This window comes from Geotrypetes seraphini, chromosome 18, assembly GCF_902459505.1.
Source record: "Geotrypetes seraphini chromosome 18, aGeoSer1.1, whole genome shotgun sequence".
NCBI lineage: Eukaryota > Metazoa > Chordata > Amphibia > Gymnophiona > Dermophiidae > Geotrypetes > Geotrypetes seraphini.
In genome coordinates this window covers 17222570-17238266 of record NC_047101.1, presented here as the reverse complement: position 1 = coordinate 17238266, position 15697 = coordinate 17222570, and the positions used below count along the sequence as shown (strand labels likewise).

Genomic DNA, 15697 nt, shown 5'->3' with positions numbered 1-15697 from the left:
TATCTGTGTGCAATAGGGAAAACCCGGGATTGGATCAACCGTGGTAGGCGAATCTGGAGCCAGTTGACAAACCTTAGTTACGAAGGACCTAGACCAGGGGAAGGCAATTCCGGTCCTCGAGAGCGACAGGCAGGTCAGGTTTTCAGGATATCCACTATAAATATGCATGAGATAGATTTGCATCTCAAGGAGGCAGTGCATGCAGATCCATCTCATACATATTCACTGTGGATATCCTGAAAATCTGACCTGCCTGTGGCTCTCGAGGGCCGGAATTGCCTACCACTGGCCTAGACAAGATCTTCAAGTGCAAGGATGCATATCTGCTTGCAAAAGACTTCCATTTCTCCAAGCCAATGTATTTTCACTAATGTCATATGTACAGTATGTGAAAGCCAGACGGTGACCTAAGCAGTTTAGAAAACTACAAACATATAATCACATAACCAACATACAAATAAATAAACATCTTCAATCAAGATCCTAGGTCAGGGGTATCAAAGTCCCTCCTCGAGGGCTGCAATCCAGTCGGATTTTCAGGATTTCCCCAATGAATATGCATGAGATCTATTTGCATGCACTGCTTTCATTGTATGCTAATAGATCTCATGCATATTCATTGGGGAAATCCTGAAAACCCGATTGGATTACGGCCCTTGAGGAGGGACTTTGACATCCCTGTCCTAGGTCAATCGAGAGAATGCCTCCATAAAGTTTTTTTTTTTTTAATAGTTTCTTAAAGTTTTGAATATTAGAAAGCAACCTCAGCTGTCCTGTTAGATTATTCCATAATAAAGCACCTTCAACTGATATTATAGATGTTCTCATATGAGCATAATGTACATTTGTTAATTCATCTGTTGATAGTCATAACTTTCCCTCTGATCTTAATGATCTAGACAGCTGATAAAGCCTCATCAATGGTGTTAGATACCAAGGGATCTTCTTTCCGTCTTGCTTCCACAGTGTCCAACTTTCACATCCATAATTAACCACCGAGAAAATAAGTGCGTGGAGAAGTCTGATCTTCATTTTGAATGTTATTTCCTTGCCTTTAAACACTTTGTCAAGAGCCTTCATAATAGGTCAACCAAGTGCCATTCTACGGCATATTTCTTCACGACTAGTTGCTTCCTTGTTTATAAAGGAACCTAATTTTAGGCACTATTTGGGGGTGACTGTCAAAATATTTGACTGTACATACAGGGCTGGTTCTCAGTAAAAGTTGATATATATATATATACTAGTATTTTAGCCCGTTACATTAACGGGTGCTAGAATATATGTCTGTCTGTCTTTATTTCTGTCTCTCTGTCCCGCTGTCTTTATTTCTGTCTTTATTTCTGTCTCTCTGTCCCGCTGTCTTACTTTCTGTCTGTCTCTCTCCCTGGCCCCCTTTGTCTGTCTGTCTTTCTGTGTCTCTCCCTGTCCCTGTGTCTTTCTTCTTTTCTTTCTGTCTCCCTTCCTCCTGCTGGTGCTAGAATATATGTCTGTCTTTCTTTCTGTTTCTCTCCCTACCCCTGTCTTTTTTTTCTGTCTCTCTTCCTCCTGCTGTCTTTCTTTCTGTCTCTATCCCTCCCTGGCCCCCTTTGTCTGTCTGCCTTTCTGTCTCTCTCCCTGCCCCTGTCTCTGTGTCTTTCTTCCTATCTCCTTCCCTACTTCCCTGTGCAGCAGCCGCAGCATTCCCTCTCCCTCCATTTCCCTGTGCATCATCATTTTTTCCCTCTTTTAGCTTCTCCTGCCCCTCCTACACTCAGGTTAGGGGTTTCTCAAGCTGACCGCCACCAGCTGCTGGTGGCTTCGTGTTCCGTGCTCGGCCGCCACAGCCTGCAGCCGCCGCCGCCAGCCGCCACGGCCTGCAGCCGCTGACAGCCACTGCGGCCTACAGCTGCCGTGGCCTGCAGCCGCCGACAGCCATCGCGGTCTGCAGCTGCCGACAGTCGCCGCGGTTGACATCCGCCTTGGGGGGAAGAGAGAAAGAGAGAGAGATTCGCGCGCATGCGCATTCCTACCTGCGGTGCCCTACAGGTCACAGAAAACAGGAGCATGCAGGTGGGAGTGCGCACGCGCGGCTTAGGGTTTTTATTATATTAGATATATATATATACAGTGAAACCTTGGTCTGCGAGTGTTTTGCAGGACGAGCAAAACACTCAAGCAAATCGTGCCTCGCAACTCAAGCGTTGACTTGATTTGCGAGCCCCCGGCCCGAGAACCGGCATTGCCCGCCCGCCCACACCCTTACCCTGATCTGGCACCGGCACGCAAGCACCAATCCACAGGACAGGTCGGTGCCTGAAGATCCTGCCTCTTACCACTGGGCCGGGCCTTGAGCATCTGCGCATGCTCAAGGCCTTCTGGCTCCCGCTCTCCCCGAGAATCTCAGAAAGAGCAGTGGCCTCGGGGGTGGGGGGGATCTTTTTGGGATGTGGTAGGGGGAGACCAATCGAGCAAGTTTCCCTTACTTCCTATGGGGAAACTAACTTTGATATACGAGCACTTTGGTTTACGAGCATGCTTCTGGAATGAATTATGCTCGCAAACCAAGGTACCACTGTATAGTTATATATACTTATGTTTTACTTATATATCCTGCTACGTCAACGTCGGCTTATTCTGATCTGAAGAAGGGTTTACGAGTAACTTCAAAAACTAATCATATACAATGCACTAACCCCCCTCTTTTACGAACGCACAGCGCGGGTTTTAGCGCCTGCAGTGGCGGTAACTGCCAGCGTTAAAACCTGCGCTATGCATTTGTAAAAGAGGGGGTAAGTTAGTCCAATAACAATAATAATTTTTAAAAGTTTTATTTTATTTCTTTATATTATTTTGAACACTGGACAAATACGACCATCGCACCATTTCACTATAAAAGTTTGAAATGGCAACTGCCAGTTTGTTTTGGAATTGTTAATGTGCAGCTTCCCTTCTCTTTTTACGCTTAAATGATGACATTTCTGGGCTGCTTTGTTGTACTAGTCGGCTAATCTTTGTCTTTCCTTGGCCCAGGTTCTCTGATCACTCTTTCCTGCCGCTCTCGTCCAGTCTTGTGCCGCATAATCGACGAGCACAACGTGACCATCTCCATCTATGAGAATCTCACCATCGGCGCCGGTTGGGCAGGGCAAGAACAGGTGAAGAGGAGCTGCGACTTCTTCATCGGACTGGCGCTGGCCGTCTTCGCCAGTTTCCTCATTGGAAGCAGCGTCATCCTAAAAAAGAAAGGACTGCTCCGACTGGCGAATCAGGGTGGCACCAGAGCAGGTAACTCGAAGGGTTCCGGGGTGTGTGGCCAGGGTGCAGAGCTAGGTTGAGGGGCGTGGTACAGTCATGCGGCAAATAGAAAGATGGTGAACAACTTCAGCAGCGGGAAATGAGAGCCGTGGAGAGACTTTCGGTTCCAGATAAAACTTCATCCCCACTTGCAGTGATGAGTTTCTTCAGATAATAATAATAATTTCATATATACCGCTATACCGTGAAGTTCAAAGCGGTTTACAATAAAGATACATTTGACAGTACATGGGATAGAAACGGTTTACAATAAAGATACGTTTAGTCAGTACATGGGATACAAGTGGGTTACAATACAAGTGGTTTACTATCAAGGTGCATTTTGTCAGTGTAAGGGATACAGGTGGGTTACCATAAAGATACATTTAGTCAGTACATGGGTTACAATAAAGATACGTTTAGTCAGTACATGGGATGCAAGTGGGTTACAATACAAGTGGTTTACTATCAAGGTGCATTTTGTCAGTGTAAGGGATACAGGTGGGTTACCATAAAGATACATTTAGTCAGTACATGGGTTACAATAAAGATACGTTTAGTCAGTACATGGGGTGCAAGTGGGTTACAATACAAGTGGTTTACTATCAAGGTGCATTTTGTCAGTGTAAGGGATACAGGTGGGTTACCATAAAGATACATTTAGTCAGTACATGGGTTACAATAAAGATACGTTTTGTCAGTACATGGGGTGCAGGTGGGTTACAATAAAGATACATTATGTCAGTACATGAGATTCAAGGTGGAAAGTATAATTAGTTTCGGGCCTTGGAATTAGGGGGCGAGGTGGAAGGGTCATGGCGAGGAAGAGTTGGGTATAGGAATTTAGAATTTTCGTCCCCTTGCTTTGCATAATTTTTTTCTAGTAGAGAAATGACCAGAGAATCTGTCAAGTATTATGTGGTATTCTGGAGAGGAAAAACATAAAAAAACAAACAAATGTAATGTGCTGAATATGTCTAGACAGATCCTTGTGAGAGAAGGGAGTGCCTGTGCCCTGTCAGAAGGCCCATAGGGCTAGATTCCATAAATAGCTCCCAAAGTCTGATGCTGTTTTGACCTTACCTAAGCTGCTAATCTGCTCTATTCCACGATGTTGCTCTAAGACTATGAACATTCCTATCTAATGTATCTCTCTCTTTATAAAACCCTGCTTAACCTCCCTCTAAGCCAATGGTTCTTAACCTGGGTTCGACCGAACCCCAGGGGTTCGGTGAGTCAGTCTCGCGGGTTCGGCGGAGGTCAAAACACACCTCCGACTCATATAGCACTTCGGTCACGTTCAATCATCTATCAGTTATTCAGTGATTTTGATCAAGACTGATCGTGGACTCGGTTTCTTGATCTATCAATCAACAGCAGAAGTCACACTGATTTGCAGTAAATTTCATTATTATGTTATTATTATTCGAAATATAGGAGAACTTTTTTGTTTTCAAAATTGATATTTAATTTTTCCCTCACTGTATACCTATGTTTTGAATTTATAAAAATCATATTTTATTTTTCCAATAAAGAAGGGTTCAGTGAACACGCATATGAAACTGGTGGGGTTCAGTACCTCCAACAAGGTTAAGAACCACTGCTCTAAGCAATCTTTACAATCTTCAGTCCTCTCTCCATTGCTGTAGCTCGCTGATTCTCCTCAGCCATTTTTCCTGTAAACCGCCTCAAACCGAAAGGCTTTCGCGATATATATTTATATTATGTGTAGAGCGACCTTTATAGACTTGATAGTGTAGCAAACACTTCGGCCCTAATTCTATAAAAGGCACCTGGATTGGCGTGCCTAGCAGATCTAGGCACGCAACTTAATTATCTAATAAGCTTAATTGGTGCCAATAACAAGCAATTAGCACTTATAACTGGCTTAAATTGAAACTAATTGGGTGGTAGGTGCCTAACTCGGTAGACGCCTACCCTCTTTTGGATATGCTCCTAGCCCGAGGTGCCTACCAGAAAGTGGGCTTGTATAGGGGCAGATGTTGGGTGTGTTTTGAATGTAGGCGCCTAAAGTGGACTTGGGCCCCGCCCCATTATGCCTGGGTTTTCTTGCCTAAATACCTCCTAGGCGCAATTTCTCTAAACGGTGACTAACTGGAGATTTGACAGGCACTATGCGCCACATTCTTTGGTGCCTATGTCCTAAGTGTCAATTATAGAATCAGGGCCTTTCATGCCTAACTTACTTACGCCTACGAAAAGTTGGTATAAATGCTCTCGCTCAACTGGATGGCTGCTAAACACGCAAATGCAAGCATTCTGTAATATTGCACCTACTTTCTGGGAATCTCCCTGACCTGCCCATGCCTCTCCCAAGGTCACACCTCCTTTTGAGTTGTGCACTATGAAATTAAGGGGGCATCGAAACATAGAAAATGGTGGCAAAAAAGGGCCATAGCCCATCGACTCTGCCCATTCCAAGTACCCGCCCCCCTGAATTTACTCCCTTAGAGATCCCACGTGAGTATCCCATTTTCTCTTAAAATCCATCACGTTGCTTGCCTCAATCACCTGCAGTGGGAGTCTGTTCCAATGATCCACCACTCTTTCGGTGAAGAAGTACTTTCTGGAGTCGCTATGAAACTTCCCTCCCCTGATTTTCAGCGGGTGCCCTCTGGTGGTCGAGGGTCCCACGAGACAGAAGATTTCATCTTCCGACTCGATGCGACCCATGATGTACTTGAACGTTTCAATCATGTCTCCCCTCTCTCTTCGTTCCTCAAGTGAGTATAGCCGCAATTCTTTTAGTCTTTCTTCATATGTCAGATCCTTGAGTCCCAAGACCATCCTGGTGGCCATTTGCTGAACTGACTCGATCCTCAGCATGTCCTTACGGTAGTGTGGTCTCCAGAATTGGACACAGTACTCCAAGTGAGGTCGCACCATGGATCTGTATAACGGCATGATGACTTCAGGTCTCCTGCTGACAAAACCTCTACGGATACAACCCATCATTTGTCTTGCCTTGGAGGAAGCCTTCTCCACCTGATTGGCAGCTTTCAAGTCGTCACTAATGATCACCCCTAGATCACGCTCTGCCGTGGTCGCAGCTAAGGTCTCACCATTTAGTCCATAAGTTCTGCGTGGATTTCTCTTGCCCGGGTGCATTACTTTGCATTTTTTAGGCCGGATCTGTGGGTAAGTGCTTGTTAACACCAATTATTGGCTGTTGGCGCTTAATTGGCTAATATGTTTGTTGTGTGCCCATCTGGGATCCACACCCAACTTTGGGTGACCTATATAGAATTTAGGGGATAGTGTTGGTGTCAATTTAGAAATTTGGTAAATCCCTAACAGAGCAGCAAGGTGGCGTTTTTTTCTTTTTGTTTAGGTTGAGAACTTTGATGTCCCGCTTTCTGACTTTGGGACCTCTGGAGAATGAATTTTCCACAGAACTGGTCTTCTGAACCTCTTTGATTCTTTGCGAGTGATTCAGTGACCTCTGCTCCTCTTCTGTTCTCCAGCATCAGAATTGCTTGGGAGCCACTTTTTCTTCCTTAAATTTCCATGTAGATGTTTAATATCCTATGGAAATAATAAATATACATTTAAGAACATAAGAACATAAGAAGTTGTCTCCGCTGAGGCAGACCAGAGGTCCATCTCGCCCAGCGGTCTGCTCCCGCGGCGGCCCATCAGGCCCATTGCCTGAGCAGTGGTCCCAGACTATCCCTATAACCTACCTCTACTCCTATCTGTACCCCTCAATTCCTTTATCCTCTAGGAACCTATCCAAACCTTCTTTGAAGCCTTGTAACGTGCTCCGACCTATCACAGCCTCCGGAAGCGCGTTCCATGTATCCACCACCCTCTGGGTGAAAAAGAACTTTCTGGCATTTGTTCTAAACCTGTCCCCTTTTGTGGCTCCAACTCGTTAGAAAATTTTTTAAAAAGGTAAATCTGTACGTGAGAAGGTTTCAGAAACTAACACGATGGTTGATAAAAAGTGATGACGTTAGTTTAGAAGGCCTTTTTTTTTTTTTTTTTTTGCTTGTAACGATCTCATTATGAAATAATTTCCTGGAATATTTTTCTTTTATTTATTATATAGGCACAAGACAGCCCCAATAATTTGGACTAAATTCATAGGAAAAATTGTGTTTTTGTGTATTTCCTTTATGTAATAGTGTGATTTGCCTATATTTGCTTATGCATGAACCAAATGGAAATAAAGAATAAATAATTTTTTAGGGAGAGTGTGGCGCAGTGGTTAAAGCTACAGCCTCAGCACCCTGAGGTTGGGGGTTCAAACCCACGCTGCTCCTTGTGACCCTGGGCAAGTCACTTAATCCCTCCTTTGCCCCAGGTACATTAGACAGATTGTGAGCCTGCTGGGACAGACAGGGAAAAATGCTTGAGTACCTGAATAAATTCATGTAAACTGTTCTGAGCTCCCTGGTGAGAATGGTATAGAAAAATTGAATAACTAGTGTGAAAAGCTTCAATATCTGATAACCAGAGCTGGTATTGTGACATCATAATGCCTCATTCCAGCAATGCCTAAGAGCCAACCTCCCCAGTGATGTCACAATGGCTTGATTGTCCTACACTTGGCTCACTTTTACTATATTTTGATTTCTAGAGTGGCGCAGTGGTTAAAGCGTCAGCCTCAGCACCCTGAGGTTGGGGGTTCAAACCCACGCTGCTCCTTGTGACCCTGGGCAAGTTGCTTAATTTCTCCCCCCCCCCCCCCCAATTGCCCCAGGTACATTAGATAGATTGTGAGCCTGCCGGGACAGAGAGGAAAAAATGCTTGAGTACCTGAATAAATTAATGTAAACCGTTCTGAGCTCCCCTGGGAGAACGGTATAGAAAATTGCATAAATAAAAAAATAAAAAAATGGCCTTAACCTGATAATAAAATAGGGGTGGAAAAGAGGGACAGATGCTATGGGGTGTGAAATGATTGAAGTGCAAGAGTGGGCTGGCAGTGGAATGAGAAGTCCTAGCACTGCTCTCCAGTGGCGTAGCGAGGGAGGGTAGCGCCCGGGGTGTTGGCGCCTTGCATCACCACTCTGTGCGCCCCCTCCCACTCTTCTCTGCTACCTGAGCCCCTCCCCCCTCTCTTTACGCTGCTGGAGCACCCCCACCCCGCGTACCTCTTGAAACGGTCTCTGGTGCAAGCAGCATTTTCCACCTGCTGCTCGTGCCAGCCACGGCTCTCTTGTGATGTCACATCCTGGTCCCGTGACCACGAATTGTCATGAGAAGGGAGCCAAGGTCGGCACGAGCAGCAAGTGAAAAATGCTGCTCACGCCGGCGACCGTTTTTAAGGAAGTACACGTGAGAATGGAGAGGAGGAGAGGCACCGGTAACCCAACCCCCCCCCCCCCCTCACTGCGTAGATGGCACTTGGGGAGGAGCAAACTGCCCTTTATTACGCCGCTGCTGCTCTCCTACCTTCTGGGTGGTAAGAGGGAATGTGGAAAAGGAATCGGTGAAGGGTAGGGTTGGGTTTGAATCGTAAGAGTATGTATCAAGTTTTGGGAAGAGTAGGGAATAAAAGACTAGCCTTACTGTGTCAGACCAGTGGTCCATCAAGCCCAGTAGCCCATTCTCACGGTGGCCAATCCAGGCCACTAGAACCTGGCCAAAACCCAAGGAGTAGCAACATTCCATACAGAATCCCAAAGAGTAACAAAAGATTCCGGATCCTCAACATTCCATGCTACCGATCCAGGGCAAGCAGTGGCTTCTCCCATGTCTTTTTCAATAACAGACTATGGACTTTTCCTCCAGGAACTTGTCCAAACCTTTCTTAAAACCGCTCTTACACAACCTCTGGCAATGTGTTCCAATCCAGAGCTTAACTATTCTCTGAGTGGAAAAAAAAAAAAAAAATTTCCTCCTACTGGTTTTAAGTTTTGCCCTGCAACTTCATTGAGTGTCCCCCTAATTTTTGGGAAATGTTTGCCTGCCTGCCCCAGGCACTAAAATGCCTAGTTACAGCTCTGGCCTTGGCCGTGTCTCTGATCTCTTCAGTTTCCCTCGGGTTCAGCACCATGAACTGAATCTAAATTGCAGTGGGACCTTGGCTGCTAAGCGAAGGCAGGTAGAGAGAGCTGTAGGGAGCAGGACAGGAGCTGTGTTTTGGTTACATAGCTCAGGTGGTGTGACCCTTTATGAGCGATGCCTAAGGGGATTAATCAAATGCTATTTTCTTTCTCTTGCATGTTTAGTTAGTGGGGACCCAGCGCTTCCAGATGAAGGTCATCTTTTTATCTTTCCCAGTGGAAATGATACTTCTTCTGGGTTACTCTTCCTTCCCAGCATACCTGTAGTTTTGGTTGAATAATTGTTTGTTTTTTCTCCCACAACACAGCATTATCGACGTTTAGAAGGGCATAGCATCGACTAGGTTGTTTTTTCTTCCCATAATGGATAAAAACTCAGAGGTTTTTTTCCCCTTTAGACATAATAGGGGGTAGGGAAGAGAATCGGCATATTTGTTGTTTTTTTCGCAAGTGGAAAGTGTACATGGAGTGTCTGTTCTTGATAATTTCCTCTGTCTGAAATGGACTTCGTACCCGATTGATTTTTTTTTCTTTTTCTTTCTGTAGGCAGAATTTTGCTGCAAAAATAATGGATTCCGATATTCTAATCTCCAATCCTGCCTTACACATGGCATAAAATCCATCATTACTTTCCAAAGGGGCTGAAAAGTTTACCAAAAACTTGGTCTTTTGCTCCATGGAATGATGGTGCTTTTGGTAAACTTAATAGTCAAATTGAATGCATATTTTCCTGGCTAGACAATTCCTAGCTCTCTCAGTTCTGCTCATGGATCTGCCTCCGTTGATTCTTTAAACTGAGATTATCGTTTGCATCTCTTAAATACTTCTGCGTCAGGCTTAAGTTGCTGGCCTTCCACAATTTTCTTTTAGTCCTTTTCCTGAACTGTTTCTATCTGCCCTCTCGATGGCCTTGCAGAGATGTGGTCTCCATGTGTGCAAAGACCTCCTTTGCTTTTGGATATATTTTTTTTCTTTTTTAATAAATGCCTCTTTTTATGTGCTCTCTCCTAGGTGAAGGTGGGCATGGATACCTCAAGGACTGGCTATGGTGGGCCGGCTTATTGACAAGTAAGCAAGAACTTGGATGTGTTATGTGGAGGACTTGTGATCACAGACCACCAACTTCCTTTCATATAGACCAGTGTCTTTGACTACTCACATACCGATGTGCGCCCTAGAACACAGCAGGGGTACATGAGATGTATAGTTAAAGCTGTGCAGTAGAGAATGACACGGTGACAAAATTCATCACCGTTCCTGTCCCCGCGGATAACCGCGGGAAATAATCCCATGTCATTTTCTAGTGTCTATTTCAACCTCAGTTCTTCTACACCAGCATTCCTCAAAGCAAAGCTGGGCCCATTCACACTCTGATTCTTATGTGAGCCAAAGATAATGAAGGCATTGTGACATCACTGATGTGATTGGCTCTTAGGCACTGGTGGAATGAGGCATTATGACATCACAATATCTGCTCTGGATACCAGAGACTGTCATTCTGTAGTGTCTATTTCAACCTCGGTCCTTCTACACCAGCATTCTTCAAAGCAAAGCTTGAGGGTCAGTGGTTGTGGCCTTTCATACTCTGATTCTTCCCTCTCTCTTTAAAGAATGACATGAAGATGGTTTCCCATGGTTATCCGCGGCGATGGGAACGGTGATGAATTTTGTCACCGTGTCATTCTCTACTGTGCAGGTCTGTTACCAAGACTGAGAAGTATCTGCGTGGTGGTTCATAATTTGCTCCAAAGTTACAATAGGTACCTGATCCGAGCCTCCAGCTGTATAGTATCTCTCAGACTTGGGTTGTTTAAAAAAAAAAATTACAATTTTATTGATTGTGCTATAAGATGTTATGTGATTTTTGTTGTATTCCAACTTGTACCTTGCATGAGGAAATATACAAATTAAATGGTATTATTAAACTCCACCCAGCACAGAAGAGGTTTTTAGCACCGGCCGACGCGCTGAATGCTCTGTGGCACTCCGATGCTCATAGGAGCTCTGACTGTCGGGGCAGTGCAGTGCGCGTCGGCTGGCGCTAAAAACCTCTTCTGCGCTTGTGTAAAAGGGGAAGGGGGGGAGGGTTAAATTTAAGTAAGATTTGCTCACCCAAATTTCTAGAACAGGAACTCTAAAAGCAAAGGTAGCAGAATTCATGGTCCTTTGTCTCTTCAGACACCCCAGTCTAATAAGTGGAGGTAGTTTGGCTGTGTACACCTCTTCCTCTCATTGCTTCAAGAGTATAAGTCGCCCTCCTGGGTCAGACCATTTTGCTCAGTATCCTCTTTCCAACAGGGCCACTCCCAGCTCACATGTACCTGGCAGAGTACCAAGATTCTGTGCTACCTAACCTCAGGGATAAGAGTGACTTTCCTCAGATCTACCTTAATGGTTTATGGACTTTTTCCAGCAATAAACACTTTCACAAAGATATAGTGGAAGGCAAAAAACAAACAAACAACCCACTACAATATGAGCTAAAAAAAAAGCCCCCACGGGGAGGAAAAGCCTCGGACAAAGCCCTCCCACTGCCACAGCAGTGGCCGAGGTATTCAGGCGGAGAACCTCATCGGCAAAAAAAAATCTCCCGTGGAGACCACCGTGGCTCTATATTATGTCGTAAATAAATAAATGGTGAAGTTAATGGCTAAATGGTCACACTCTTAAAATTATAATGACTCAAAAAATCACCTAGAGTGACTTACGACTTATCTTTTGTTTGTAAGCTCGTTTTTTATGCCGAAGAGGTTCTCCGCCTGAACACCTTGGCCACTGCTGTGGCGGTGGGAGGGCTTTGACTAAGGCTTTTCTTCCCCGTGGGGGCTTTTTGAGCTCATATTGTAGTGTTTGGGGGGGGGGGGGTTGCCTTCCACTATATCTTTGTGAAAGCATTTATTGTTGATATATCTTGGATTTTTCACATATTCTGAGTTTGGATACTTATGGACTTTTTCCACCAGGTATTTCTCCAAACCTTTTATTTTTTCCCAGCTATATTAACTGCTTCTACCACTTGTTCTTCCAAAAAGTTCAAGAGCTTAACTATAAGTTGAGTGGAAAAAAAAAAAAATCTTTCTCCTATGTTTCATATGCTCTTCTTATGTAGCTTCATAGAGTGTCTTTTAGTCTCTTTACTTCTTGAAAGAGTAAAAAGTTGATTCATATTTCTCTCATATGTCCCTTCAGCTCTCTCTTCTCGGAGTTATCTCTTCTCTTAAGCCTTCCCCCTTAGCGTATAACCATAGACAGCTTGCTGAACAGGTTCAGTGAGTTGACTACAAGGGGAAAATATCTGGCTGGTGTTTCTACTCAATGTGTGCGTTGGGGCACGTTCAAGCCTGTGTTAAAAAGCCTCCTCTTGACTTTATGTTTTGACTAGATTGTAAGCCTTATGAGGCAGGCAGTCTCTCATGAGTATCTATACAGCCCTGTGTATTCATAATAGCTCTGTAGAAATGAAAGACTAGATTCAGTTTATAGTGCTTAAAAATCAATGCCCAAAATACTCAACGCTCAATGGAATTCTATAACGGGCACTGAAACCAGGTGTAATTCCTGGCGCCAAATTTTGACGCACATCCCCTGTATTCTATAATAGTGTTTTTCAACCTTTTTACACCTATGGACCGGCAGAAATAAAAGAATTATTCTGTGGACCGGCGGTTGAAGAACACGGGGCTAAGTCGTGGGCCAGACCCCGCCCATCTCCACCCCAGACCCCGCCCCCCATAATAGTACTAATTGCACCTTGCACGTCCCGTGCCTCATCTGGAAGCCTTCCCTCTGACGTTGCAACGTCAGAGAGAAGGCTTCCAGTTCAGGTGCAGGACGTGCGTAGGAGCCACTGCCCGTGGCTTTGTGCACCGAATCCGTTAGGAAGAGGGAGCTGGCTCGAAGATAACGCCGCATCGATCGCACCGTGGACCGGCGGTTGAAGAACACTGTTTTGGGCCTGATGCACGGGCTGACCCTGTGGACCGGCAGGAAATTTCTGTGGACCGGCACCGGTCCACGGACCGGTGGTTGAAGAACACTGTTCTATAACACTGCAGACAAATTTTAGGAGTAACTCAGCCCCGCCCATGCACCTCCCATGGTTGCATGCTATGGGATTTGGGTGCACATTGTTATGGGATAACATATAGCAAAATGTAAACCCAGCTATTGCCATTAACTGACTCCTTATCCAATTTAATTGGGTGCACATCTTGAATCACCCACAGATCCTATGCATGGGTGCTAAGTCGCATTTCCCTTCATTTAGGATACCTTATGGAAAGCATGGCTGCAAAGTCTGGCTGACTGCACCATTCAAATACAATGTACTTGTTTGAATAGCATCCATGCAGTAAATTTCACATGTGTTAGGCAGTCAAAGGAAAATGGCACAAAATTTACACCCAGGAATCCATGAAATAAAACTCTTCTGGTACCAGTGATGTAAAGTGCATTGGACTTGTTTATATGTTTTTGGGTTTCATAGCACTCCACTCTGAAGAATGCAATAAATGAACCTAAGAACCTAAGAATAGCCTTGCTGGGTCAGACCAATGGTCCATCAAGCCTGTTCTCACGGTGGCCAATCCAGGTCCCTAGTACCTGGCCAAAACCCAAAGAGTAGCAACATTCCATTCAGAATCATAAATAATAGCAAGATTCTGGAATCCCAAAGAGTAAAAAAAGATTCCGGAACCCCAGAGTAGCAACATTCCATTCAGAACTCCAAGGAGTTACAAGATTCCGGAACCCCCAAGCGTAGCAACATTCCATGCAGAATCCTCAAAGAGTAGCAACATTCCATGCTACCGATCCAGGGCAAGCAGTGGCTGCCCCCATGTCTTTCACAATAACAGACTATATGGACTTTTCCTCCAGGAAATTGTCCAAACCCTTCTTAAAACCAGCGACGCTATCCGCTCTTACCACAACTTCTGGCAACGCTCCAGAGCTTAATTATTCTCTGAGTGAAAAAATATTTCCTCCTATTGGTTTTAAAATTATTTCCCTGTAACTTCATCGAGAGTCCCCTAGTCTTTGTAATTTTTGAAGGAGTGAAAAATCGATCCACTAGTACCCGTTCGACTCCACTCGGGATCTTGTAGACTTCAATCCTATCTCCTCTCAGCCGTCTCTTTTCCAAGCTGAAGAGCCCTAACCATTTTAGTCTTTCCTCATACAAGAGGAGTTCCATCCATGAACTGTGTTTTAAATAGTAAGCAAAATCGTATTGTGCTTTGCATTTTTTTTTTTTAGGGGGTGAAGCAAAAGTGGTTCTTGCTAGGACACAAAGCTAAGTAAATAACTTATAAGCACTTAATAGCTTTTTGGGGGGACTAAATAAGGGTTAAGTTTTTGAGCTGGACATTCTCTTCATGTCCGTGCAAATATGCTGTTGATTGCACAGACCTGCCCAACCTTCAGGAGGTCATCACAAGCAGTGGTGATTCTTTGCCAACCCACAATCTTTTTGAGTTTGGCTGGAAAAGGAGAGTAGGCAGAGACTGGAGTGTGAGAAAAGAGTCTGGCTACTGATATTTCTAAAACAGTATGTGGAGGTTGCATTATAGCGAGTCAAAGAGAAGACAAGGAAATTGCTCCCTTTTCCATCGCGGTAGCTAGATTAGAGGTTGCCACTGACCCTAACCCGGCATTTATAAGAGAACCATTATTATATGAAAAGGGATTGTAGGTTTATTTATTGAGTGATCTTATTTCTATATATCTAAGTGGACTAACATGGCAACTGTCAGTGGCATAGTAAGGGTGAGCACCACCCAAGGCGGTGGTGCCCCTCCCCTTCCCTCTTCCCCGCCCCCCCCTGCCGTGCGCTCCCCCCCCCCTTCCCTGTACCTTTTAAACTTCTCCGGCACGAACAGCATGCTGCCCAGGTCGGAGTCATCTTCCTTTGATGTCACTTCCTAGGCGTGAGTCCCGAAAGTGATGTTGGAGAGAGCGCCAAAAAGTTACGGGGGAAGGCAAGGGGCACATGCAGCAAGGAGGGGAGCCGGCGGGCAGGTGAGCGAAGGGGTGGAGAGGTGGGTGGAGGAGGGGTTCCACCACGCCCTTAGGAAGACCACACCTGGGGTAGACCACACCCCCTGTACCCCCCTTCCTACACCACTGGCAACCATACTGTTTGATATTTGTTATCAAATACTTGATCTGAGATGATCTCCCTCCCTCAAAGGGGTCGGTCCAAAGCAGAATCAAGAAGAAGATGCCAAGCGAGGAGGTTGTAAATTAAACCATGCCCTTTACACAAAAAGGGCTCTTTTAATTAGTGATAATGAATTTACGGCCTCCTCGTTTGGTGGCGACTTTCTCCTCAGAGTGGAAGTTGTTCTGTGTTGGTTTGTACGACATGTGCCATATTGGGCTATTTG

The 15697-nt window shown here is 44.9% G+C and overlaps 1 protein-coding gene across 1 annotated transcript in view; it reads left to right on the top strand.

Annotated features, from left to right (window-relative positions):
* Positions 1-15697, top strand: part of NIPAL4 (NIPA like domain containing 4) — a 40668-nt gene that overhangs the window by 12405 nt on the left and 12566 nt on the right. Inside the window, exons 2-3 of the mRNA XM_033927186.1 lie at positions 3013-3267; positions 10323-10379. Of these exons, the coding sequence (XP_033783077.1) occupies positions 3013-3267; positions 10323-10379 (312 nt within the window). The remainder of the gene's footprint in view (positions 1-3012; positions 3268-10322; positions 10380-15697) is intronic.